The sequence below is a fragment of the Anas acuta genome, chromosome 24 (assembly GCF_963932015.1).
Source record: "Anas acuta chromosome 24, bAnaAcu1.1, whole genome shotgun sequence".
Classification (NCBI taxonomy): domain Eukaryota; kingdom Metazoa; phylum Chordata; class Aves; order Anseriformes; family Anatidae; genus Anas; species Anas acuta.
Window position 1 is genome coordinate 5,177,665 of NC_089002.1, and position 24,984 is coordinate 5,202,648.

The window sequence follows — 24,984 nt, forward strand, 5'->3', positions numbered from 1 at the left end:
CAATCACACCTGAACTTATTAATCAACACCAAAAAGTTAATGACTAGCTAATTTGCACATGTAAACTTCCTTTTAACAGCCAGATACTATCCAAGCCTCTGTTGATTGAAGGGATGCACCTCCTGACGTAACTCCCATGGCATCAGTTTGCTTTCTGATTACAGGCTGTGTTTTAGTGTCTCACTGCCCGTGAAGTGAATGCGTCCCACCTGCACCTGGTGTCCTCCGACAGCGGTCCCGTTCTCTACATTGCTCCGAGTACTGTCAGTAAAATATTTATCATGCAAACTGGACAACAGCGTGCACCACGGGGCTGTGATCGCTGCAAAGAACGGGTGAGTGGTGTGTGTTACACCGTCATGCAAATACGCACACACACAAGCTTGGACAAGGTGTTGAGCTCAGACCTTTTGTTCCAAATCATATTTGCTCAAGCAGTTTTCATTGCATGTTTTCCAAGAAAAAAAAAATAAGAAAAAAATTTGCTTTTTGACCTGATTGCAAGTTTTCATTATTTTTTTTTCTTAATTTCAATAGAAATTCCTGTAGTTTTAGTGGAAGATATCCCTGCCCATGGCAGGTGGTTGGAATTAGATGATCTTTAAGGTCCCTTCCAACCCAAACCACTCTATGACTATGATTTAACACAGAGGTTGGAGAAGGGACTAGAAATTGTAAGCTTTTTGTTGTTTGAATTTTCAGTGGAAAAAATCTGCTTTTTGTTTCCAGATCTTTTTTTTTTTTTTTAAATGAATGTCATTATTTTTGAAAGATGTCGAGGACCTTTTTGGCTGTTCAAGTGGGGAAAACATTAAAAAACTTCAAAAGCGAGTGGAGATTTTAGCATTTGCCATCAAATGGTGGGGATTCCTCGACTCTGGTGAACCAGCCCCCTGCCTGCCCACCCCCGGAGCAAAAAGCTGCCCCTCGGGAGCAAGCAGCGGGAGCTCCCCAGGGGCTGAGGATGCTTTGCCAGGCAGGGTCAGCACCTTGTCCCAGCCGGAGGATGCCGCGGCTGCGAGGGAATAGAAGCAGAAAGGCTTACAGCACCACGAGGCTGCTGAGGTTCTGGAAGGCATAATCGGGAATGTGCCAGATCTGGTTGAGAGCCAGGGTCATGGCCTGCAGTGCTGGCAGGTGGTTCAGAGCTCGGACAGGGATCTCCGTCAGGGCATTATCGTCCAGCCACAGGTGACGCAAGGAGAGCAGCCCCTCAAAGCTCTTCTCGGGCACCACAGAGATAAGGTTTGCATCCAGGCGTCTGAGTGGGAAAGAAACAGGGTGGGGATAAGTGAGAGATTGATCCAGCATTGCTTTCTGTGCCCACAGCGTTATGTAAAGGGAGGTTTGGTGCCGAGGCGGGATGGATTGATGGCCAGGGAGATTGGGTTAGGCTGTAAGTCGTGATTAGCATGGGGAGGTCTCAGCACAAGGCTCCTGCTGGCACCCTGAGATATTTGACCATCCGCCAAGGATAGTCCCTTCCTGGTGGCCATTTAGTGGCCATTTTAAACAAAACAGCTGGGCTGAATCCTTTTGTATGACCCCACCAGATGGACACTTAAGCACGAACATCCCAGCCCATCCCCTGGGGCCGCGCTTGCTGTGGTCCCAAAGCGCAAGTGCCCTGCCACAGCCCCATTTGGAGTGCCCTGCAGCCTGCTAAGCCCCACAGCCACAGGGTCTGCTGGAAAGCCAAGCAGCATGGGCCAAATCTCATGCCAGAGGGAAAGGATTTGCCTGAAAAATGTGATGTACGTGGCAGCCGTGCTCGGGATCCTGCGTTAGGTCTGAACAGCCAGCACTACCTGTAAAACCGTGGGTGCAGGAAGCACTGAGAGCAAGTCAGACCGTATGTCATGGCACAGGAATTAAGCATGTGCGCTCTGTGTTGCACATGTTCAGGCCTTTCTTTCTCCTTGATTTGCCAATTGCCTTTTTTTTTTTTTTTTTTTTAATCATCGTGGAATCCTTAGGGCAATTGAAAAGCAGAGATTTAATTTGGTTAGAAACTTTAATTTTTAAAACTGGTATTTTGTTCCAAAACAGAATGAGAAGCCAAAAATATATTAAGCTTATTATATAAAAAAATAGTTTTAGTAATTGTCTCTCTTGAAGATCTCTTATTTTAACGATGGTGAGCAGGGTATATGGTGTTATCTGTAGATTTTAAAATCAAAATAAAAGAGGAAAACCTTTCGAATTTGGATGAGGTACCAGGAACCAATTATAGCAAGGAGAAAGAAAAATTTGATTTCCATCCATGGCTAACAGAGCCTATTTTGTGTACTCAATCTATCTAAAAGAAACATCTCTGAATTCAAATTTGCAAAGAGAAAGCACTTTGCCTCTTACCACAGCACGAGAGAAGACAGTTAACAGAGCTGTCACGGACCAGCCCTTAAATCAATGATCATCCATAAGAAGAAAGTAGTATATATATTAGTGTTTTGGCTATCAAAAGTAATATTTCTGACAAAAGTTGAATGCTGGAGCAGAGCCCCAGACTCGTGCTGCCCCCATCTCCACCAGACACTTGTTCAAAGAGCACACGTCACATCTCAGAGTTCACAAACTATTTAAGTACGCCCATTTTGCCACACAAATGATTTTCTCTGAATTGCAATGCGCTTGTGTTGCTGCAAAGCAACATATTCTATTTTCTGGTGCAAGGCTGTTCGGCTGAAAGGTTTTCACTTAGCTCTACTGATTTTGGAGGGTGAGCTGAGGATGACGAGAACATGTCACAACCAAAACTCAGGATAGTTACCACAGTGCTTGCACCTTTGCTCAGAAAGCTTACACAATAGAGTGTATATCTTTATCTTGAAAGGATGGGCATGTTGCAAATTCTGCCTCAATTTACCTCCTATCACCCAGGCTGCAGTCAGCTCAGAGCACAGTATTATTCATCTTCCTGTGAAGATATATTCAAAGAGTAAAGAGCCAGAAAACAAACCCTGCAGCAGCTCAGGGCAAGATTAAAGAGCCTATTTGAAAATTTTCATCAAAATGTTTTGGGACAAACAAGAACTTTTTGACCAAAATTAAAACTTGTGTGGGAAATGTTAATCTTTGCTTAATTTTTCCATTCCTTCTCCAGCATAAGAATTCTGTTACTTTTTTGGCATCATAATTTGTTTTTCGGAAAAAAAAAAAAAAAAGAAGAGAAAAGGGAGAAGTACTGCTTACTTTTCACAGAGACATTCTTTCATCCAAATCCCTATATGTTTACTGAAAATTGTTTTAAAGTGAATGCTCTGTTTCAAGTTTAATTAATTAAAGAACAGACAATGAAAATATCCACTGAGAATAGTTATCATTTCTCAAAACCAAATTCAGCTCTCAGAAATGGAGATGCTAAAACAGAGCCAAGGGCTGGTACAACACCAGGCTGAGCTGTCCACGAGGATGGTTCGTGGCAAGGGAGCAGGGTGCTCCCAGCACTATTTAGCTTTCTGTCCCACTTTGGTCGTGAGCTCCTGGGTGAAGCCACAGGCACGAGCCACAGGAGTTTGGTTTCAGTGTGATGGTGCCCCAGGTGTTAGAGGAACTGTTAGTGCGGCCAGATTTGCTCACAGCTATTTAGCACATGCTCAGGGGGGGGCACTTCCTTACGTGCATGGTCCTGTAGGTATCAGAGGAGTGCCAGTGAGGTAGGATGCGTCCTTGGTGGATTTTCTGAGGGACTCACTGGCACTCAAAGGCATGGAGGTCCCTACCTTTGTTAATCCCCGTGGTTAGGATGGGGCAATGACTGAGATTCATCTAATAAGATTGTAAATGCTCCTGCACAGGGACCGGCTTCGAAGAAGCTGCAGCTCCAAGCATGCTGCAGCCAGCCTCTGCTCCATGTCTCGTTCCCTCCTGTCAAGGAGAGGTCGCTTCTGAAGACTGAAACGAGCCCCAGGTCTTTTGTCTCTTCACCTCTGCCCTGGTGGCAGCGTGGCGTGTGGTGAGGAGTGTGGCTGCTGCCCAGAGAGCCGCGTGCCCGGGGAGCCGTGCTGGTGAGCTCCAGCCATGTAATTGCTGCCTTAATCTGCTCCAGAGTGTGAAAAGCAGCCCCCAGCCAGATTCCTCAGTGGGGTGAAAGGGAGACTTTCTGCTGCCTTTAATGAGCTGGATGAGGGCCTCAGAAACAACGGCTTGTTTGGCCCATAGCACAGCAAACAGCACCTATCTGGAGCTACTGAAGTTAAAATTAGGAACAGGGAAGTGTCCGGCTAAAGGCATTTCACCCCTGGCTGGATGGGCAGAGGATTTATCTGCCTTTGCAGCACCAACAAGGGAACAAGGACTGAGTGATGGCTGTGTTCCTGGTACCAAAAGGTCTCCGGATTGTTTAATTGCTCCTCAGGGAGCTGCTGGCTGTTTCTGGAATAGAGGTGCATTCTTTCTAATAAAAGCTGTGCATGTGGGGATTGCTAATTGCTATGGCTTTCAGACAGCTCTCCACTCTCTTCTGGAAGGAGAAAAGCTGAAGTTCTTGGCACAGAGTTGTTAGTAATTATATCAATTATACTAAACAAAAACCAACCCAACAGTTCTCTCCTTTCTTCAGTGTGTGACTCTGGCTCTGTAAGTGTTTTCTGTTATGATTTATACCTAAGATAATTGGGCCGATTAGTGGGTAAATGGGACAGCGCAGGCTGGGGCTGGCTCCTCACCTTCCATGGAGATGTTTTAATCTTTATTTCACCAAATCACTCAGTTGGTTTTCCTCACAAGCATTAACCCATTTGTTGCTAACAAAAGAAGATGTCTCTCTTGCGGAGCTGCTGGATGGCTTGGAAGTGGGACTTGAAGTGGTGCCTGCTGTCAAGCAGTGCTGTAGGTCTGGAGAGTGGATGAGACACACAGTGCTCTCCAGATGTCTGCATGGACAACATTTCCAACCGACTTCACAGGCTGAACCGAGAATCAAGGCACTACAGAGCATTATCCTGATCATTGCAGGCAAAGAGCTGATTTTAAGTGGGACATTCAAGAATGCTGGCACATCAACAGCTGCTAGAAAGCCTCGGCTTCTGGCTTCAGATCTGCATCTACTACTGGTAATCATGGGACATTAATATGATTTCAACATGACACCTAGCCAAAACAAAAAATGTCTTAAAAGTGCCCAAATTTTACTCCATTTTTTGTTTTAAGGATTACTGGGGTAGGGAGAGAGGGATCTGTTTTGGAAAAAGACCCTTAGCTCTAGGTCTAAGGTTTTACCTATGTGATCTTTGTTCCCTGAGCAGCTGTTCCCATCTGTGAGAGGAGCAGCTCAGCACCAACCTCTGAGCCCCATCAGCTGGTGCCTTTGCTGCAGCTGTAGCCAGTGGCAGCGGTGGGGATCCAAAGGAACCTGTTTGGGGTGGGAAAAGGGATCTTTTTCCTCATGCAGGACACTGTCAGATGTTGGGGTGAAGGGTATAGAGCCCGACAAAGCGCAGGATCATAGCTGACTCTGGTTCATGTGGGCTTTGAAGAGCCACTTTGTTGCTTTGAAGATTGTCTGTATCGGATAAAATCTGTGTGCCTTCTTACCAAGAACAATCCAGAGATGATGCCGGGAACAAAAACATTCGTAGAAGGAACCAAGCAGGTAGGAAAACCCTTTTCTAATCACAAAAGGGCAATAATGGGATATTCCTCTTTCCCAGCGTGCAAAAGAGAAGCTAAGGCAATCAGTGCAACCATTCCAGGAGGTCCAGGTGGTGGTGGGGCTGTGTGCAGTTGCCAATGCAGCAAGCATGTCATAAGGTTTGTATTAATTCTGACAGGTCGAGCTATAATCTGAGATCTTTGTTTTCCTGTGCCACAGACCCAGCAGTTTCCAAGAACTGCCTTGTTTCAAGAACTGCTTCCAGATCACTTCAGAGGATGTACAAGTGCGTTTCCGAGACCTCTGCAAGCACATGCATCCTGCTGTTTGTAACAAGACTGGCAGAAGTGTGCAGCAGTGGATAACCAGAAACACACTGTTCCCTAGCAGATGTGGTGCAAAACTCAGACTGTGACTGGCAGAAGCAATTTTGCCCCAGTCTTTCCAGCTCCTTCTGGCTGTGGAGCATTTAGAGGGAGAGCTGCTGCCTGGAAGGCAATAAGCGTGCACAGTGCCATGCTGTCAGGGAACATCCTGACTTTTAATGCCGTTCTTCCTTCCTTGCACATGGTAGAGCTGATAATAGCAGGCTGTCTGGATGCCTTACACAGACCACGCACAGCAACTGGTCTGCAGTGTAGACTCTGTGATGTTCCCCTACAGCCCACAGCCAGGTCACAAGGGGACACTGGGTCCTCAGGTGCCCATCCATCCTCCCAGCATTTTTGCCATATGTCAGGCTATTATTTCCCTTGATAAATTTGGAGAGAATGTGCCACCAAAGATCAAAGGCAACACTGGGGGTACAGGGCAGGGCCATTCTCCATTCAAACCAGGGGACAACTGTGTTTCTTCATTATCAGTCAGCAACAGAATATTCGGCATAAAGAAAAGAGGGTCTGGAGAGAGCTGCATCCTTCGAAGGAGTGAGGACAGACCTAGCAGCATGGTTACCCACTGCTCCCAGAGACAGCCCCTTCCTCGGGGAGCGAGGTGCTTTCTGTCTTCCCTGGCCCCAGCGTGCATGTGTGTCTGCTGAACAGAGCTGATCTCACCAGAAATGCCTAATTGGTGCCTTCAGGCAATCATGTCTCTCTTCCTGTCTGAGTTTATCTTGAAAGGCTCGATTGAGTTACCTCCTATCCAATAATAGGATCTAAGTTCCTTGTAGTAACATAAGAAGGAGATGATGTCACTGCAGCTAGACTTCTCTGATAACTTAGTAATGACTGGGGCCAACACCTCTGCTCCTTTCTCAGGCAAAACTCCCAGACACACTGAGTCAGTACCTGGCTTCTGAGCGCCCAGGGAACTTGTGGTGCAAGGCATTGAGGGCACAGCGAGGAAGGATGGCTCCAGCCTGCTCAGAGCCACTCCACACCAGCCTGACTCCCTCCTCGTGGCTCCCCAGAAGCCAGCTCCATGTGTGAGGCTCGTCCTGCCACGCACAGTGCCCAGGGTGGCCTGGACATGCAGAGGCACAAGGCTCTGGGTCCCAGGTAACCTAGGCAGGGAGAAAGGGCTCCTTCCATCAGCCGGTACCAAATGGGTGAGAGAAAGGCAGCCAGGGACTGCACTGCAAGCCTGGAAGGTGGCAAACTGGGTTTCATCTGCTCTGCCCCTCGTGTCCTTGTGGTCATACGGTGCTGCAGACACAGCAGGAGAAGGACACGTTGCTGAATGTGGAGAGTGCTGCCTTGCAGGCCTGCTCCGACATGTGGGCTCCCTGCCCCTGCCACAGGAGAGCTCAGCCCTCAAACAAGACTTGCAAGAGTTCCCAGCTCCCTTTCCAGACCAAAAAGTCTTGTGAAAGCCATCGCAGGCAATGAACGAAGGTTCAGGATGCAAACACGTCCGCAGCCCGTTGGCTGGGGAACAGGACCAGGTGGAAAAGTCTGCAGGGCTCTGTTTGAACTGCAATGAGTCTTTGCTCCTGACTTAATGGGACACGTCCCTCTGGGAAGCCCTCCATGAGGGATGCTCAGGAAATGAAATCAGAGCAATACCTAGACTCCACACAACGTGCCTCTGGTACAGACAAGAGGGCTTTGTTATCTCCAGTTGCAGACACCTCCAAAACCCCTCAGGTCAGAACCGTGTGGGAAGGACTGCCAAAATCCCTGTGCAACTACAGAAACTGCTGACAGGCGGGCAGCTGCCGTGCTGACTCCCTGAGCAGCCCTCTCCCCGGGAGCCTGGCATTGCCCCCTGTGCCCAGAGAGAACGAAAGTGCAGAACAAGGTGCAGAAAGCAGGCAGAGACTAAGGAGAGTGGCTCAAGGCCCACAGAGCAGTTTGGGTCCTGCATTTTTTGGGGGAAACACGGAGTTTGTCAAGCACAGGAGCTAGGAGCAATTGCTGGGGACAGGAGCGGGACCCACTGCTCTTTGGGGTGAGGGGTTCTGAACACGTCCCTGGCACCCGACATCCCCTGGGCCAAGCAAGCTTATTCCTTGTGCTAAGTAAGCACCTAAAGGATGCTCTGTGACCCTCCAATGCATCCAACTTTGTTTTAAAAGTGAAATAACCCTCAGCTGTTTAGCTCATGGACTATACGGGGAAAAAGCCCTCTCAGACCCCTACACTGAGCTCCCTCTGCCAAAGATACCACATCTGATAGAGCCTGTCACACACGGGGCGAGCTCCAGCTGCTCCTAAAATGTTGTTTATGTGCATCACAGCACTTGGCTAAAAATTAACTTGGTGTTTATCCTACCAGCACAGCTAGCAGTTCTTAAGCCTTACTTTAAAGGGTGAGACAGGCCTGTACAGCGACTTGTCACCTCTGAGCCTCATTGACCATGCCAGACAGCAGGCTACGGGCTATTGCTGTGTCTTACAGAGGACTACATGCTGCATAGGTGGGTGCCAGTTTAAATATTTTGTTCATTTCTTATTTGCCTTGCTGTCTGCAGTTTACCTGAAGCTCCTCTGTGGTTCATCAGGAGTGCTTACACATTCAATGTATGGAACATCTGCAGCCCATCTTCCTCTTGCACTGACACATCTACTGTGTGTAACATCTGGGACACATCTTCCCTGCTGTGTGGCTGTATCTACTGTATGGAACATCTGGGACCCATTGTCCATCTTCTCTATTGAGTTGTCACTGGGGAAATGCAGCATGCCCTGGATACTTATGTGTATAAGTGAGTGAGTTAAGGTTCATGGGTATCCATAATAAAGGTCAATGGAAAACACATTGGAACTTACTGTATGAGTCATATGCAAGAGCGCGTGTGTGTGCAGATTGTGCATACACACACAAAAATAATAATCACAGCTCATATCCACAATGTTCTAGATGCTGGGAGGGCAGTTGAGGTAGCATTCACCTTTTTCTGAAAGCTGTTACAGTCCGAGATAGGAACTGACAGGGCATATGAGAGAGATATAAAGACAGAATTAATTTTCTGTGCGTGTCAGAGTCTCTTCTGAGGGATATTTGCTTGTTGAAAGGTGGGCACTGCTGTCATTGCCCTGTGAGCAAAGAAAGGCAGGAGCAGTATGGACGAGGAAGGGACCACCACTTTTAGCCTGCTGTAACTGATCTCTTGAATATTTATCCAGATGGGTCTCCTGGTTGCCACACTAGATTGCTAGCAGTCATGCATATAGAAATGTTTGGACGTGACTACCGTTGATATAACCTCTGCCAAGCCACGAGAGGAGTACAGCCAAGCCACCCAAGCTGCAGTGTGACCTCTTTGCTTGGGAGCACAGCGGGTGAGTCCCAGGGGTGCTGGCACACGACAAGGGTGTCACTCATCGCTGCCCCCTTCCAAGAAGCGCCAACCACAAGCTCAATGAGTGGTAAAATTAGAAAGTGAAGTCTCAAGAGAAGATTTGACTCAGAGGATTGTGAGGAAAATTAAAAGCTGACCATGACGGCCCAACTCAAGATCAATGGGAGCGGAAGAGCTTGCTCTCAACACATTTCAGGAAAGAATCTCAAATGCTGTAAAGAGATGAAACTGCTGCTTTTTACACACTGCATACACAGGTACCCAACAAAGTCATGGGTAGAGTTTCTACATCTGCTGATGCCATTCTTAGGACCAAGTAGAAATTTATGCAGACACCTTATTTTTCTGTATCATTTACCAGCTCTATCACAGAATAAAAAACAAACAAACAAACAAAAAAACAACAAACAGGAGTTACTGACATTTGCAAAAATTTTAGCTGTTAGCCTGATCGACACTTTACATGCTTTTCTTCCTGGGAGGTGAGTGCAGGGACACTTCACAGCATGGACACTCATAAGCATGGGGAATTTGGACATTTTCTTTACAAGAACTTCACAACATCTCATTACTCAAAGCCAGAATTTAAAGGAAAAGGGACAAGTGGAGGTGGGGTTTTATTGCCTTACCACTAAAGAGGGCTGTTCCTGGAGGATGATAGGTTCAACAGCTCGTGTGTGGTCTCTAAATCTTCCTCTCAAAAAAAGTTACTCAGGTCCTTGTAGCAGGATAACCACTCTGTGTTTCATGCTCTTTTTATTTCTAAACAGGAAAGGCTCTACTCTGACCAGCTGAGCTCCTCTCACTAACAGGAGGAAAGCACATCTGTGATGTACCCAATACCCATGTCAGAAGCCTTTCTCATTTCTGATTTGCTTCCAAAACTGTGGCTGAAAATTCAAATCCCTCCAGGTCTGGAGTGCAGAAAATTTCCCCTCTGGTTCATGGGTAAGCTGCTCCTTATATTCATATTGCTGGACAAGATGATATGCTCTGACAGCTTTCTCTGGGGGCTCCACAAAGGTGTTCTGGGTCATGTGCACAGTGTCATGGGGGATGAGAGATGCTCAGCTCTGGTTTGGTACCCATGTTCTGATTGTGTGTTACCTTGGGAATTTGTTTTAGCCAGATGGAAATGTGTGCAGGGGTGGGGAGAGGAGTGTTTTTTGCTTTCCAGGAGTAGGAAAAACACATCTCACCCAATGTTATTCATGTAAAAGTCGAAATCAGTTATAGGGTCTCTCTGTAGCCAATAGAGACAATTTGGTTCCTCCAGAGAGTGATTCACCCACCAGACAGGGCTCTGAGATAACAGGGATGATTCACCCTCTGGAGATGCTGATCATTTTCCACTGATGACTAGCTGAGATGACTAATATCAAGATGGCTAAAGCCAGAGGAGACAAATCCACCTGATGAGCCTGAGGGAGATGCGGGCACAGCAGAGGCTTACCTGAAGGGAAAGATGGTTGCACAGCGAAGCTATAGAGGATGACTCAGAAGAATTTGATTTCTTTCCTGGCAGCGCTCAGGATCTCCCACCATGAGGGAAGGATCCAGCACTCTAGTCATAGCACCAGCACGAAGACATCAGCCTCCTGTTCCCAGCCACCTGGCTTCCCAGCTACAGACCTGACCCCGGCTGCTCTATTGGAATGCCAAATTCCAGCACGGCTGATCACACTGCTCTTCTTTCGTGGCTGGAAGAGCGAGGCAGTGAAGCTGCTTGTTGGGTCCTACCAAGAACACAGTGATCAAGCCACAGTTTTGGTCCCTATAAGAGAAGGTGATGCACTTTCTGCCAAGTGGATTTGCCAACGGCTTTTGAAAATGTAGTATTGCTCATTTCTGCAGTAAAAATGCTAGCACTCATGAAATGTTCTGGGGGACACTCCAAGAACAACTTGTCTTGGGGAGACAAGCTGAACAGCAGAGAAAACTGCTGGAATAAGGAATAAGGTCCAGACAAGCACTTTGTTCTTAGTCTGGGATACTCCTGAACCCAGGCCAGAGATTTGGATCTGGCCAGCATAAGCAGAGGAACAATTCCAAAATCTGAATCTTGAGCGTAATTTCTATTTTAATACAGCTTTTTGTCCTCACACCTGATCTAATATTGCCAAGCTATCGATAGCAGTCCTGGTGTCACTCACAGTTCTGCAGTGGCAGCTGAGACAGATCACAGTGGTTGAAGGGGAGAAAAGAGATAGAGGGCAGCAGGTTAGATGGCAGCCTAAGTTACATGGACCAGAAAAATTGTGTCTGCTCAAAGTCCATGATAAAAAGCAGTGACTCATCTGAATTTAGCTTAAAAAAAAAAAAAAAAAAAAGTCTGGGGACAAAACCTCCACTGACTTAGCTGTGTTTCTCTCCAAAACCAGCTGCTGAGAAGAGGTACCTCATGCCAAGAAGAATTTCAGAGATGGGGCAAGTTCTTCATTGCTCTTCCTTGACCTCTTTTCACTGTGCTCCAGAAAGACCCTGTAGCCAGTAAATCATGTCACAGGACTGAGGTGGTCTTGCCACAAGATAATTTCTACGCCAACAGATTGTAAGTCACTGCTAAGTTATGTTGACTTTATAGATTTCTGCTTTTTCCATAGCTTTTATCCTCTAAACACCCAGTGGAAACAACACCTTTCTTAAACCTTATTGTATCACACGTGATTTATAGAGAAGATTATTGCTGTTAACAGCGAACTGTTAAATATCAAATAGATCAAAGATGTGAAATGAGGAATGAATTGACTGAGCTCTTCAGGCCATGCTTATTCTAAAGCCTTTTTTTTTAAATTTTTTTATTCCCTCTGTCATAAGAATTTATATGCTTGTGAGAATCTGATCAGGTGGGAAGAGTTTTCCTCCTTTGTCTACATCAAAGTCCATATGTTCGCAAATTGCTATAAGTCATTCTTTGCATTTTAATCTCTAGCCGTATGTATAAAAATAATGACCTGCCTTGAGGGACAGGGGATGAAATGCTCTTTATTGCTTTTCCTTAAAAATCCAAAACATTTCTGCTAAAGATATCAAGTTGGAAAGCTAATAGGTTGGAAGAACTGGAATATCTTAGAGGTAAAATTAGAATAGAATAGAATAGAATAGAATAGAATAGAATAGAATAGAATAGAATAGAATAGAATAGAATAGAATAGAATAGAATAGAATAGAATAGAATAGTTCAGTTGGAAGGGATCTATGAAGCTCATCAAGCCCAACTGCCTGGCCAATTCACAGCTAACCAGAAGTTAAAGTATGTCGCTGAGGGCATTATCCAAATACCTCTTGGACACTGACAGGCCTGACACATCAACCACCTTTCTATGAAGCCAGTTCCAGTGTTTGGCCACCCTCATGGTAAAGAAAATAACTTCTGCACAGGGAGTGTAGACAACCACTGACCACTACATGTGCAGGCTTTTAGGTGACCAAGATATTCTGGCTTGAAAGGAATGTCTCTTGCTTAGCTGCAGTTGCTTCCCTGACAGGCTGGACACAGGAGGAGTCACTAAGACACAGAGGAGAGATACAAACACTGTCAGCTGCTTTCCTGTTTGTTTCTGGGCACCTTTGCTTTAGCCAACAATCTGACAAGTCCCACAGCAGGACAGTCAATCCTTTTTGTATACAGGGCCAGCTGAAGCCAGTGTTTCCCAGCATTATGGTGCATCTTGCTAGGGAGACACAAGAAAACGCAAAGTGCATTGCGTAAAGGAGTCAAGAACAGGCTGACCTCTTGCTGCAGGAAATTTCTGTTTCACTGCTCATGAAGGGAAGCGCTGCTGCTGCTGCTGCTGTGTGTGAGAGGGAACATCTCAGGGCAGGGAGCACAACTGAGAGACAGAAGAGATTGACGAAGGAGGTAAATGTAATGTAATGTGTCTGAAGATGTCTGGGAGCTTCAAATCTCATGTGCCACATTTGGTTTCTGTGCTTGCAAATGCAAAGATGAAGCTGGACACGGGCTTTGTGTGCTAGAGGGTGCCAGGGCAGGGAAATCCCACACCAGGTGGGTCCAAGGCTCTGCCTGTCACTGATCACCTAGCCCACTTTCTTGGACTGTATGGCAAGTGAATCATGTATTTAACAGGGAAACAAAAACCCCGTTCTTTGGAAACACAGGGAACCAAGACAACAGACTTCCTTTTGTCTCTTATCCCAAATCTTAGTATTGATGGACTATGATATACATGCTTTCTCTCCTCTGAGCAGGGTTACTAGCTCAGATATTTCTGGACAAATCCCTGCATGTACAGGTTAGGGGATGGGCTAAAGCCTTGGTAAACTCCCTGATCCACATGCCATGCTCCAAGTAGTGAGGATTTAATGAGGATACTAATTTTGATACACAAAATTAGTAGAATACACTGCTGCGAGTGATCCATTCCAAAGTGAGATGTCTGCATCCAGGAGGTGATTTTCTCCCCCAGAGCATCTCTTTCACTCTATTGACCAAAGGATGCTGCTAAGATACAAGGAATTGAGCTCAGCTGGAGCCCCCCATACTGCCAATATCCCCCTGGGAGTTAGATGACTTCACATGTGTTAGTGTCTCTGTGCCAGCTATGTCCAGGTTCCCTGGGGTCTCTGTGAGGTGATATGCAGCTCCAAGTTGCTGTGGGAGGAGAAAGAAGCTCCCACATGCCAGGAGATAAATGACTGGGTGCCTTTTTTAGTAGGGAGGAATGTGACTGAAAGCTTTATGTCTATGCTGCTCTCTCACTGCATCAGCAAACCTGCCCTGGTCCTAGGGATGCCCAAAGTCAACACCCCTCAGCTGAACCAGACACACACTAAGCAGCTTCCCAAAGTGCTGATCTGCCAGAAGCTCCAGAAAGAGCCAGCTATTCTCATCACTTTCCATGAGTATTTGAAAAAGAAAAATCAAGAGTTTATCTTGATCTCTTAATCCACCAGGTTTCTTTTCTCTTTGCTTTCTCTACCTCTGCAAGCCTGGTAATTATAATTTACAGCACCTGCTCACTTTGAAATACCTTGGACTCCTTTTGCCTGGCAGAGGAACAGACACAGTGCCCATCTGCTTTAGGTAAGTGCTCACAAACCACAAAGTCGTTAATTAGACTGACACACGACTCTTCCAGAATACACATGGTATGTTGTTACTGCACCTATAAACCACCGGTAACCAGATACCCTGCCAGGGGATCACAATTGGATCAGAGCATGACGTAAGGTCTTGGCATCCCTTGCAGGGCTCAGAGCATTGCCATCAGGTGTGCGTGTTCTTTCTAATCCTCCCCACTGGGCTTCCCAACATGCTTCCCAGATAAAGCAAGCCTCCTGAACACTCAGTAGGAGGCTCGGTCTCCAAAACTTTGTATTGTCTTATTTTGAAATCCAAATTCCTCTTTGTATTCATCCAGTCATCCCCGCCAAGGTCTCCTTCCTGACAGCTCAGGCTCCAGGCGGTGATGCCTCCACATCCTGTAGCTGACAGGGAGCAGGGCAGGCCTGATTCGGGCCCCACAGGCATGGCTGCAGCTTCAGAGGGCCTGTGGGGAGGGGTGTTTGTGAGGGCAGGTGTGTCTGATGGGGATGGGAGCACTTGGGTGGGTTTGACACTTGCTTCCTCAGACTGGCTGGCATCCACGTGGCAGAGTGAATCACGAACACCTCTGGTCAGACAATGCTGAGCCTCCGCAGTGGGTGCCTCCTTCTGGAGGAGGAGTGGCCCAGACCACATGCAGCCCCTGATGAATGGTGATGCACAGTAAGTAAAGCTGGCACAAAGCTCTTGGTTAGCACAGGAACTGATGGGAAATGGGTACTACAAATGCTGTTGTCACAGAGTTGTGTTCGATGGCCCAAAACCTCACCTGATTTATTGGCCTTTGCCAGTTTGTGTGTGTGGGTGGAAGCCCAGTTAATATATTTTAAAAATCACTTGCCCAAACTCAAGCCTGCAACTTCCTTGGGTTAGAAAATATATGCAGGGAAGAAACAGCACATCCACTTAGAGAGTATCCAACAATGGAACTTCCTGACCCTCTCATCTAAGGACCTTCCATTTCACCTAAGCTTGCCTGAATCTAATGTCATTTTTTGGCATACTGTCTGTCCTGTGAAGGACTGGAATTTAAGCAACTTAGGCTTTCTGAGAGCCAGTGTGTTGCATCTAGGCTAGTAAAAATGAGTGCTGTTCTTCCTGGCTCTCCCATTGCTGGCTCCTGCATCCCAATGTGTGTTGCATCCAAATGCAAGACAGCTGTTGCATTTGGAGATAATTGGGGTTTATTGATCATTATTTTTCACTTTCCAATTTCAGAGGCTCCATTGAGGCTTTAGGGCTTTGCTACATTTCTGCTCTAACCTGGCATTGTGCAGGCAGTAAATACCAGCCTCTCCCTGTCCCACGGTGGCTAAAATGTCTCACTCTGTCTTGCTTGTTCAGCTACCTCATCCCTTGAATTTCCTTGTAAATCCCACTGATAGAGCTGATCTCAAAACAGTTGTTCTCAGCTTCCACTTAGTTTGGCTGCTTCTGCTGTAGGCCTGAGAAAAGACTTTTCATATTCAGAAGTCTGTCTTTTTTTTTTCTTATGTCAGCTTGTCCATAAGAGATACATACTTTCCCTTCAAATCCTGCCTGAATTCCAGAATGACGAACATGGACATCAAATGCAAATATCTGAAAGAGTAAGAAAATAACCAGCACACAATCCCTTTCTGTCTAGTATAGCTGTCTGCTCCACCTCACTCCTGTTGGCTCCCATTTTCACCTCCCTTTTCTGCTGCCCTGTTTAGAATGTGTAGCCAACTTGCAAGACAGATAGTTAATATTCCGTGAAGTGCCATGCTAGTCCAGTAACTCATGAACTGTCATGATGTGGCATAAAGCCACTTCCCCTACTGAACGGAAAAAAATAGTCTCTGGGCAACACGAATACACTGGGTCTCAGATAACCTGACCAGTAATGCTCGGAAACCATGCTGTGGTGACCTATGGGTGTTCCAGGCTGGCTAGTTTTTTTGGCTATGAATACACAAGAGTCTCATAAACTTGTGGAAAATGACTCAGATATTAGAAAAAGAAGAAAAAAATCTCTCTAACACAGACCTGTACTGGAGGTTCTTGGCCTGAGGCTAGTTACTGTGTTTGGAGAAATCATGGCAGCACCGCTGATACTCAAGCAGAGCATCTTAGCTCTATCTCAAGACACACTGATTGTGCACACTGAGACACTTTTGCTGTGTCACCAGTGAGGGATGAATTTTGATGGGTAAATCAGATGGGAGTGGGGCCGAATGATCCTTGTGGATCCCTTCCAACTCAGGATATTCTATGGTTCTATGATTCTAGTATTTACAATTATCCTTCTCCAAGCAGGATGCTGGATTTGAGGCCTCCAGAAACTGCTTCCAGACAAATTTCTATGACAAAAGGACACAGTAAGAATAGGGCTGAAGTTAAGGATTAGGGTTGAGGTTAAATTTTCAGTGGTTCAGTGTGAAAACCTAATTCAGAAAGCTCTTACAGCTTTGACAGTGCTATTTACTCCAGCTGGGCAATTACCAAACAGACCTGCCCTAAATTCAGTGCCACTACCAGGATCTGATTGCAATTATGTTTATACCCAGGAAAACTGCATGCATTTCAGTGACGTGGGATTTTTAGTGAATATGTTAGCACAAACCTGCTGTAGATATAGTTACTTTAAATGAAAAGCATCACCATGAAAAGCTTCAGCCATGGCTGAATCACTAAAAGTGTTTTAAAGCATTTTCTGCTCTGACATAAATACCCTTTGTCTGGGTAAAACAGTACAACTCACATGTTGACAGACCTAAGTTTCCTCTGTGCTACCCATCAGGTCCCTTACCACTGCGGTCCACAGCAGTGAGGAGGAGCCCCTTCTGGGTGGATATTTTCCAGCGTTCCTTGAAATGTGCATTGGCTCTGGTGGCCTTTTCGTCGCTGTGCACACATGGGGAGCTGTAATTTCAACATCCTTTACCAAAACAGTGTTCCTTCCATGAAAACCGCCCTCTCCTCCCTTCTATGCTAAGTGACAGTAATCTTTGCTTTAATTGGAAAAGAAAAGGAAGAAGGGACAGAACATCCCTGACAAAGGAACTAATGACTCAAATGCTGGGAAGTCCGGGCCCCCAAGGGACTGTGCAGCTTGCAGCATTGATTCTTAATGACTTACAGAGATTGGAGGTTTGGAAGATCTCTCAGTGCCTCTGCAGGGATGCGACTCAGCTGATTGTTCTGCAACATCCTATAATTAGAAAAAAAGAAAACTTTGTTAAAAAATAAAATAGCCTGACACAAAATGGAAGAGGTTGCCTGTTGTTTCTGAAGCTGCGAAGCTGCCCTGAACCCTTGGTCACCCAGGGCTCTTAGGCAAGCTTGCAGGCTGCAGGCAGGCAAGACACAGTCCAGGCTGCCCTTGGATCCCAGGGATCCTGGGGTGAATCTTGTGGGGGATCCACTGGGTGGATGTGAGGTAAAGGGACACCTCCAGAACACGTGTTTCTGGTGAAGGGATGTGTTGGTGCGCTTCCAGGTGGGCTTCTGGAACTGAGCACTCTTTGATTGCTGGAACAGCACCGAAGAAGGATCTGTGCTTTCTGTGAGTCCAGAGTAATACCAGTGCCTTCAGCTGATCTGTCTCATATTTATACTTGTGTAAGTCATCCTTCTCCCAGCGTCAGTGGTGATTACCTCTGCAGAGTCTATGGAAACTAGCCTGTGGGTAGGTTTCTTATTCAACTTTTGAGGCAGCTGCAACACAATGGTTGAGGAGCCACTTCATAACAGTTTGCTAAGGGGCTTTGCAGCATTTGCACAACTTGCAGCAGGAGCTGGGGCTGTAGTGGAAAATAAAACAAGCCAGGGACTTCAGAGAGTAATCTCTGAAGAGATCTGTTGGGCTGAACAAGGAGGACCCAGGAGGGGCTTCAGAAATGGTAGTGAGCATAGGACATGGAGAAAGGCCATGCATGCTGGAATGACTGCACAGCTTACAGAGGACCAGGAGAGAGACTTGATGACAGCCCTCCTGCCCCAGAGGCAGGTGTCCGAGTGGCTCTAACTGCAGGTGAGGTCCTGGGGTATTTCTGATTTGGTCACCCATTGTCCTCCTGGAGCACCACGCATGAATTTACTGGTTCATCGGTACCTGAATTTACAATTCATCACTGTATCTCTGTAAAGGGCCGGTTTTTGACTCTGGACCAGCCTCATCCTGAAACCTTCCCATTCCTACAAGAACCGCGACATCATGGGCACATACTCTTCTGGATAAGAGAGAGAGACACATCCCAGCATGGTAGCTGGGCAGGGGAAAGTGCCTAAAGAAAGGAATGTTTTACATAGCTGAGGTTTCTATTTCCAAAACCTTCAAGGAATGGTTGAAGATGACATGAAAACAGAATTAGTGCTTAGGGGCCTGTCGTAATTACTACCAGTGTCAAAGGGACAGAGCATGGCCTTAATAGTGAAGGGCAGCCCAAAGAGTTTTGTTGCAAGCAAGGAATTTTCTCTTTGCTGAGAGCGGTTGTTTTACTGCAGAAGATTAAGACATCTGTCATGAAAGGAAAGTTGGAAAAAGACAGTTATAGGGACAATCTTTTTAAAAGGGAAGCTGTAGAGAGCTACAGGCCACACAACTCCTCTTCCATTTCTGGAGGAAAATGGGGACTTAGTATAAAGTTATTTGTATGCACACAGGAGATAAAACAGGGAAACAAGCAACTGGGCTGGGGAGATAGGACACTGACTCCTGAAGTCCAGTAATGAAGGAGAACGTTTCAGATCTGTTAAACATCAAAATAATGCACAGCTGAAGACTCTTGATACAGAGTGGGGTTTCAGGAGTCTCAGTTGGTGGGAGTTTTTGTGGGACGCACATTGGATCTTTATGAAATCTGAGCTCAGCATTTAGACATGATCAGCAGAAGTATATGCTGTCAAAATTACAGCAAAACTGACTGTCATATTACTGCTGGTTCCTTTATGCCTCACCTCTGTTACAAGGCCTTTCTCCAACTAGAAACACAGACTGAGAAGCTCTCCAGACAGATATTAGCATGGGCTGGTTCCCATACCACACCATTTTGGTGCAGACAAGCAATGTTCAAGCAAGTGCATCATAGACCTCTGAAACCACTGGAGTGCTGGACAGTGCTTGTTTCCACAACCACAAGGCAGCTCCGGAAGTTTTTGGATGCCTGGGCTGGAGCAAGCCTTACAGGGCACATCATTACCTCCAATAACTCATCATCAAAACTTGATACAGAGAGGCCAAAACCAGAAAATAGCTCCAGACAGGATTGGACAAGTTCCTCGGGGACAGGGCCACCCTGGTTTAAACAAGAAGTTCTTCATTCAGCCTCAAGCTCAGGAAAGCCTTAGTTCTGCTCACTGGGAACTCAGGTTTGAGCAGGAAAAGCCATGCTGCATCTACCCCTGACTGTCACAGGATGGCCCAGGATGGCCTTCCTTACAGTCTGGCTTTAAGGACAACCCCTGTCAGGTCTAGGGTCACTGCAGTCAATCATATTGACATATTAAGTCATTTTTGTATTTTTTTTTCTTTCTTCTTTCATTTATAAAAGGCCCTCTCAACATAGCCAGAAAGAGGCTGGGCTGGCTCCCAGGTACAGCAGAGAAACAACAACAAAAAGCTTCCTTGGGGGTCTCCTCCTTTGCTGTTGTCCCTCTGCTGTACCTGGGAGCCAGCCCAGCCTCTTTCTTGCATGTCTACAGTCCTGCCGCTGCCCATGGCTGGAGACAACACCAGTTTGGCTGAGGGGAGCCTGCTGTGAGCCTGGGACCTGTGAACAACTCCCCAGTGCTGTGGCCTCCTGAGGTCCAGGCACTGGGTTGTGCAGCATGACCAACAAACCCAATGTGCAGCTCAGATAGACACATTTAGAGACATTGCCATGAGGGCCAAGCTTCAGGCGTGCCAGGGTGTGTGCATGGCAGATGGTGCTGGGGGCACACTGGGGACCCACTGTCACCCAGGGTTGGCTCTGTTCAGGTGACCGTAGTGGAGCTTGCAGACACTGGCAGCCACGGACACGCAACCTGCCATCCACAGCAGGTCAGTCTGGCTGGGGTCAGCATAAATCACAACGCTCCAGGGTGTCATGTTTTATTTTCAGAAGTAGAAGGTTTATGTGTTGGCAGAGACCACACCTGAACAACCAGAAAAAAATCCTGGGATCAGGTCCCATCACACCAGGATCCTTGCACAAGACAGTCTCAGCAGACTTACAGCCCTCAGAGGTACAGGCCTGTGCATGATGAAATGTCCCCATCTGGGGAGGCTGAAGTGACTCAGCCAGCACAAAGGGCTGTTATTGCTTGAGGCAACTGTGCCTGGAGCCTGTATTAAAGACATTCCAACCTCTGCACGTTCCTCTTCCCTCCCCATGGGAGCGTCTCTCTCTCGGATGTGCCACACCATTCCCTTTGTCTCAAAGACATTTCTGTTCTGCACGGACTCAGGGTTGTCAAAGAGGCAGGGCCTGTCTGGGGATTCCTGATGTGTGCCGGGCCATCTGCAGACCTGCCATCCTGGGAGCAACATGGCCTTTTTGGTGGTGTTTTTGATGTGTGTTCACCAGCCAGGTTAGTTAGTGCCTGTCCTATATCACCTGAGAGGCTGTGATGGCAGCTCAGGGTGGGATGTGACCAGAGCGTGTGGTCACCGGGTGGCTCATGCAGAGCAAGGCTGCTCTTGTGAGGCCTACACCTTAGAATCGTAGAATATCCCGAGTTGGAAGGGACCCACAAGGATCATCAAGTCCAACTCCTGGCACCACACAGGTCTACCCAAAAATTCAGACCCTGTGCCTAGAGTCCCTCTAGACCCTCTAGGCCCATCTTTGTAGCCCTCCTCTGGACACTCTCCAATGGTTTCATGTCCTTTTTGTACTGTGGTGCCCAGAACTGCACACCTTGATGGAGACGAGCCGTGGGCAGCACCCGGGCAGCGCGTGGCTGGGAGTGGCTGCGGGCAGGCGCTGGGCAGTGCTCACACCAGTGTCTGTGCGGACATGCTGTGGGCAGTGCTGGGTCTGCATGCTTGCACAGGCTGGTTGAAGCTTGTTGAGGAATGGAGCATGGGGTGGGCCATCCCCACATCCCCAGCTGCCTGCTGGGCTGCCAGGTCTGCAGCCAAGAGGATGCATCCAGGCATTCTGCCCTCTGCATTTCGGGGTGAGGCAGGCTCAGGTTGTGGTTGTACTTGGAGTCTTTCCCTGCCGAGTTTGGTGTGGGATCCCTTCTTGGCTAGTAAGTACTGCTGTTGCTGCAGCATGTTCAGCCAGGAAAATAAGAGACCTGGCAATCCTGGCGGAGCATTTGATGAGGGATATGTATGTGAGGGTGGGATCCGGTGTGAAGCCATGGCAGCACAAGATGGGCCACACATCAGGTTAGGATGGAGTTCCAGCCAAGGAACATGGAGATGAGGGGCATCCAGGTGGCTCACAGAGAGTTCTAGAAGGACAGGGCAGTTTCCATTTTTCCAGAACTTCTGATTAAGCAACATATTCTGCTGCCCTGGAAAGCTCCAAGGTTGGGAGAGCACAGACTAAGGAGGTAGTTTTGGACAGAAAGACCTTGGCAAAGGACACAAACAGCCAATGGAGCTGATTTCTACTGATGCTGACACTGAAACATGGATCCTGGAGCACTGGCCTTCATGGGGAGGGTGAGGGTTGGTTGTGCTGCTGAGCAGAGCCCCTGGGAGAGGTGCACTTACAAAATCTCTTTGCAAAGGGATTCATTCAGTAGAGAAGACCACAGAGCACCAGCTACCACTGCTCAGCACCCATCACTGTCAGTCTGCACTCAGCTGAGGGGAGCCAAGGAGGCCACATCTCACCTTGCCTTTGGTTCGGGCCCAGAGATCAGCACGTGAAGATCTTGGCACATTCCACCATGTCACGGTGTTTTGTTGGTAGCGAAGTGCCTGGCTCTTTACTCGCTCTCTTCCAAGTCTCCACACACCTGCTTGCCTGGCTGTACCCCTGTATGGTTTTTGTACAGGCCTATCTTTATGGCCGCTTTCCAGGTGGTTTCTGTGCAGTGAAGCAGCCGGAGGAGGCAAAGCCAAGAATCTGGTCCTGCTTCCAGTAGCTCTGGGATTCACTCTGAGGGCAGGGAGAGGACCATCTGCACAGGCAGGTTTGTGGAGGAATTCCCAGGGTGTTTCCCATCCTTTTTTAAACATAAATTAAGTCTCTGGAAAGACCGGGAAAGCACCAGGCCCCTTAACAGCTCAAGATGCATGCAAGAGTTTACTTGTGGGCATGCACATGACTGCAATGAGCTCTAAGGCCCTAGCCCATTAACATTAATTACCATCCCCAGCTCCCAGCTTGTCTCCTCGAGGGACACCCCTGTCACCACAGGCCAGAGCTCTGAGTGTGGTGTGAGTCAGCTCCTGAACACCTGCAGGCTTCAGCTGGGCATGGCTGGGGCAGCCATTCCCACCTCCAGCCATGCCTGTCACCTGTCACACCTCAGCCAACCTGTGTCAGAGCATGCACATCCACGGAGGCAATCTGTCCCGAATATCCCTGGTGCCATCGGCTCCAAAGCCTGCTAGTCCTGTCATTCAGGTATGGGGAATATGTATTTCCTTCCTTGTTGCAGCAGCTGCTTGTCCTAAAAGGATTACATCTGTCCTCGTTCACCTTTCCTTGAGGGTAAGTAACCTCAGCTGACTTTTTTTTTTCCTTTAGTTCATAACCAGACCCCTGATCCTTCTCACTGTATTTTAATAAAAGTGATTTATTTTCTTTCACTACCGGACTACAGGACCCAGTGCCCTATCGCCACAGCACAACTCAAGGGACCAGGAGCCCGAAAAGTTGTGTTGGTCCTTGCATAGGAGCTGTCAACCTGGATGAGCATCCCTATCCCACTGGGCTGCACAGAGCACCACTGGCATCCATCACAGGACTTACAGTCCCCTGTCATAGGCGTGGAAGGAGAACCAGGGTTGATGATCATGGACCTGGCAGGGCAGAGCTTGTGCAGGAGATGCAGGAGGAGGGCATGGGCAGAGGGTGCCACGTCAAACACCCCCAGCCCTGCTCTGTACCCCACCTTGCCACCCCCAGCTCAGTGTGCCTCTGACACGTGGTGAACAGCCTGACAGGGGACTCGGCCTTCCCAAGTCCACTTCTCTCCTGATTTTCCATCGAACCAGGATGGTTAGGTACAAATTCAATGCCTTGGCTGTATCAAAAGTGAAGAGACAAGGACGTTCCTCCCTGTTCCTCTCTTTTAATACTTTACATCCCGGCATTTCTCTGATCTTTCCTGCCTCATGGGCTTTTCAGATTCCCTCAACAGATACCTCCTTAAAGATGTGTGGTTTGTTGTTGGAGATTAAAGTGCAGAGAGAAGCACATGACTGCAGGAGTGGTTATACTGGTCCTAAGGGAGCAAGGATCTGATCTGGACGGGGAGCAGCGTGACGAGCAGCTCGTGCCACCACAAAATGCTCTGCTCTGCACAGGACATGGATGCAGCTGGGGCCAGACTTATGCTCTCCAGCTACTTTACATGACCAGTTCAGAGCACACTTCTGCATCCTCTGGGCTGCTGCGTGAGGCACACAACTCACAGAACTCTCAAACTTGGTTACACTCCCAATATCTGTGCAGTGTCCATGGTGACAGTGTCTTATAAATCACTGCACTTTCCAATTAGCCTCACATTTCTCCTAGATCCTGTTGGATTGAAGCTGCTCTCTTTTTCAAAGTGCTGGGTCAGAGGAAGATTTCAGGAAAGCCTTCTCACCAGGGAGACCTTGCTCTCAGGAAACATTAGGCTTGGATGGGGGCTAAGAAGAACGGTGAGGGAAGACGGGACAGAGAAATGGCTTGGGAAGGGGGAGCAAGACTTTCTGCTCATTCCCAGAGCATGGGATCAGGGTGGGACAGCACCGCGGTCTCTCTCCAGGCTCTGCTCTGTATTCCCTCCAACAACCAGACACCTTTTCCTACAGGAGGCTTTGGTAATTTTTATTCCCCTACCAAATGAGATTGTGGTGCTGCTGTTGTAGGCACCCTACACACACACTCTTGTTCCAAGGAGATCAGAGCAGGCGGCCTTCACCTGCCCCCTTCAGCACATTGTGCTTTTCCTCTTTGCTGAGCAGAAGAAATCAGTGAGAGTCCTCAACCTTACCGAGAGCCCTCCTGATGTGAATAAGCTGGATGCTTCTAAGGTCTGTCCTGGCAAACTTTCTAGTCCTGTTCCAGCAGATCGCATGGGTCCAGCCTATCTTCTCCACATCCCTCAATGCTGGCCTCACTGTCGTGGTGACAGGGATATGAATGCAGGTGAGTGTTGTTCCTAGAGGAATAGGGACTGCAGAGCACTCACAGCTAGGTCCACCAGTGACCTCAGTCCTGTGGAGCCCTTGGTATTGTTACAGACAGCAATAAGAGCAAGGGCACGTGGCAGCACAACATATATCCCTGTAAGCCTGGAAAAACAGAAAAGCATCAGAGGCTTTGTAAAGTGAAAATCTCCCAGTGAAATGAGGGCTGGCAGTGCCCTGCTTTTCAGAAGCAGGGATTTCTCTAAATGAGAGCCCCTGCAGCCAGAAGGTTGGTTTGACAGCCCAGTGGTCACCCTGTGCACTGT

General features: G+C 47.6%; 1 protein-coding gene and 1 long non-coding RNA gene across 2 annotated transcripts in view; one reads left to right on the plus strand and one right to left on the minus strand.

The window, feature by feature from the left end:
* Positions 1 to 24,984, minus strand: part of LGR6 (leucine rich repeat containing G protein-coupled receptor 6) — a 123,221-nt gene that overhangs the window by 41,173 nt on the left and 57,064 nt on the right. Inside the window, exons 4-5 of the mRNA XM_068659597.1 lie at positions 17,510 to 17,581; positions 1,046 to 1,261 (exon numbers count right to left, since the gene is read on the minus strand). Of these exons, the coding sequence (XP_068515698.1) occupies positions 1,046 to 1,261; positions 17,510 to 17,581 (288 nt within the window). The remainder of the gene's footprint in view (positions 1 to 1,045; positions 1,262 to 17,509; positions 17,582 to 24,984) is intronic.
* Positions 11,729 to 19,893, plus strand: LOC137843859 (uncharacterized). Its single transcript, XR_011089732.1, has 3 exons — positions 11,729 to 15,069; positions 15,906 to 15,995; positions 17,171 to 19,893. It is a non-coding gene; the product is annotated as an uncharacterized lncRNA (long non-coding RNA).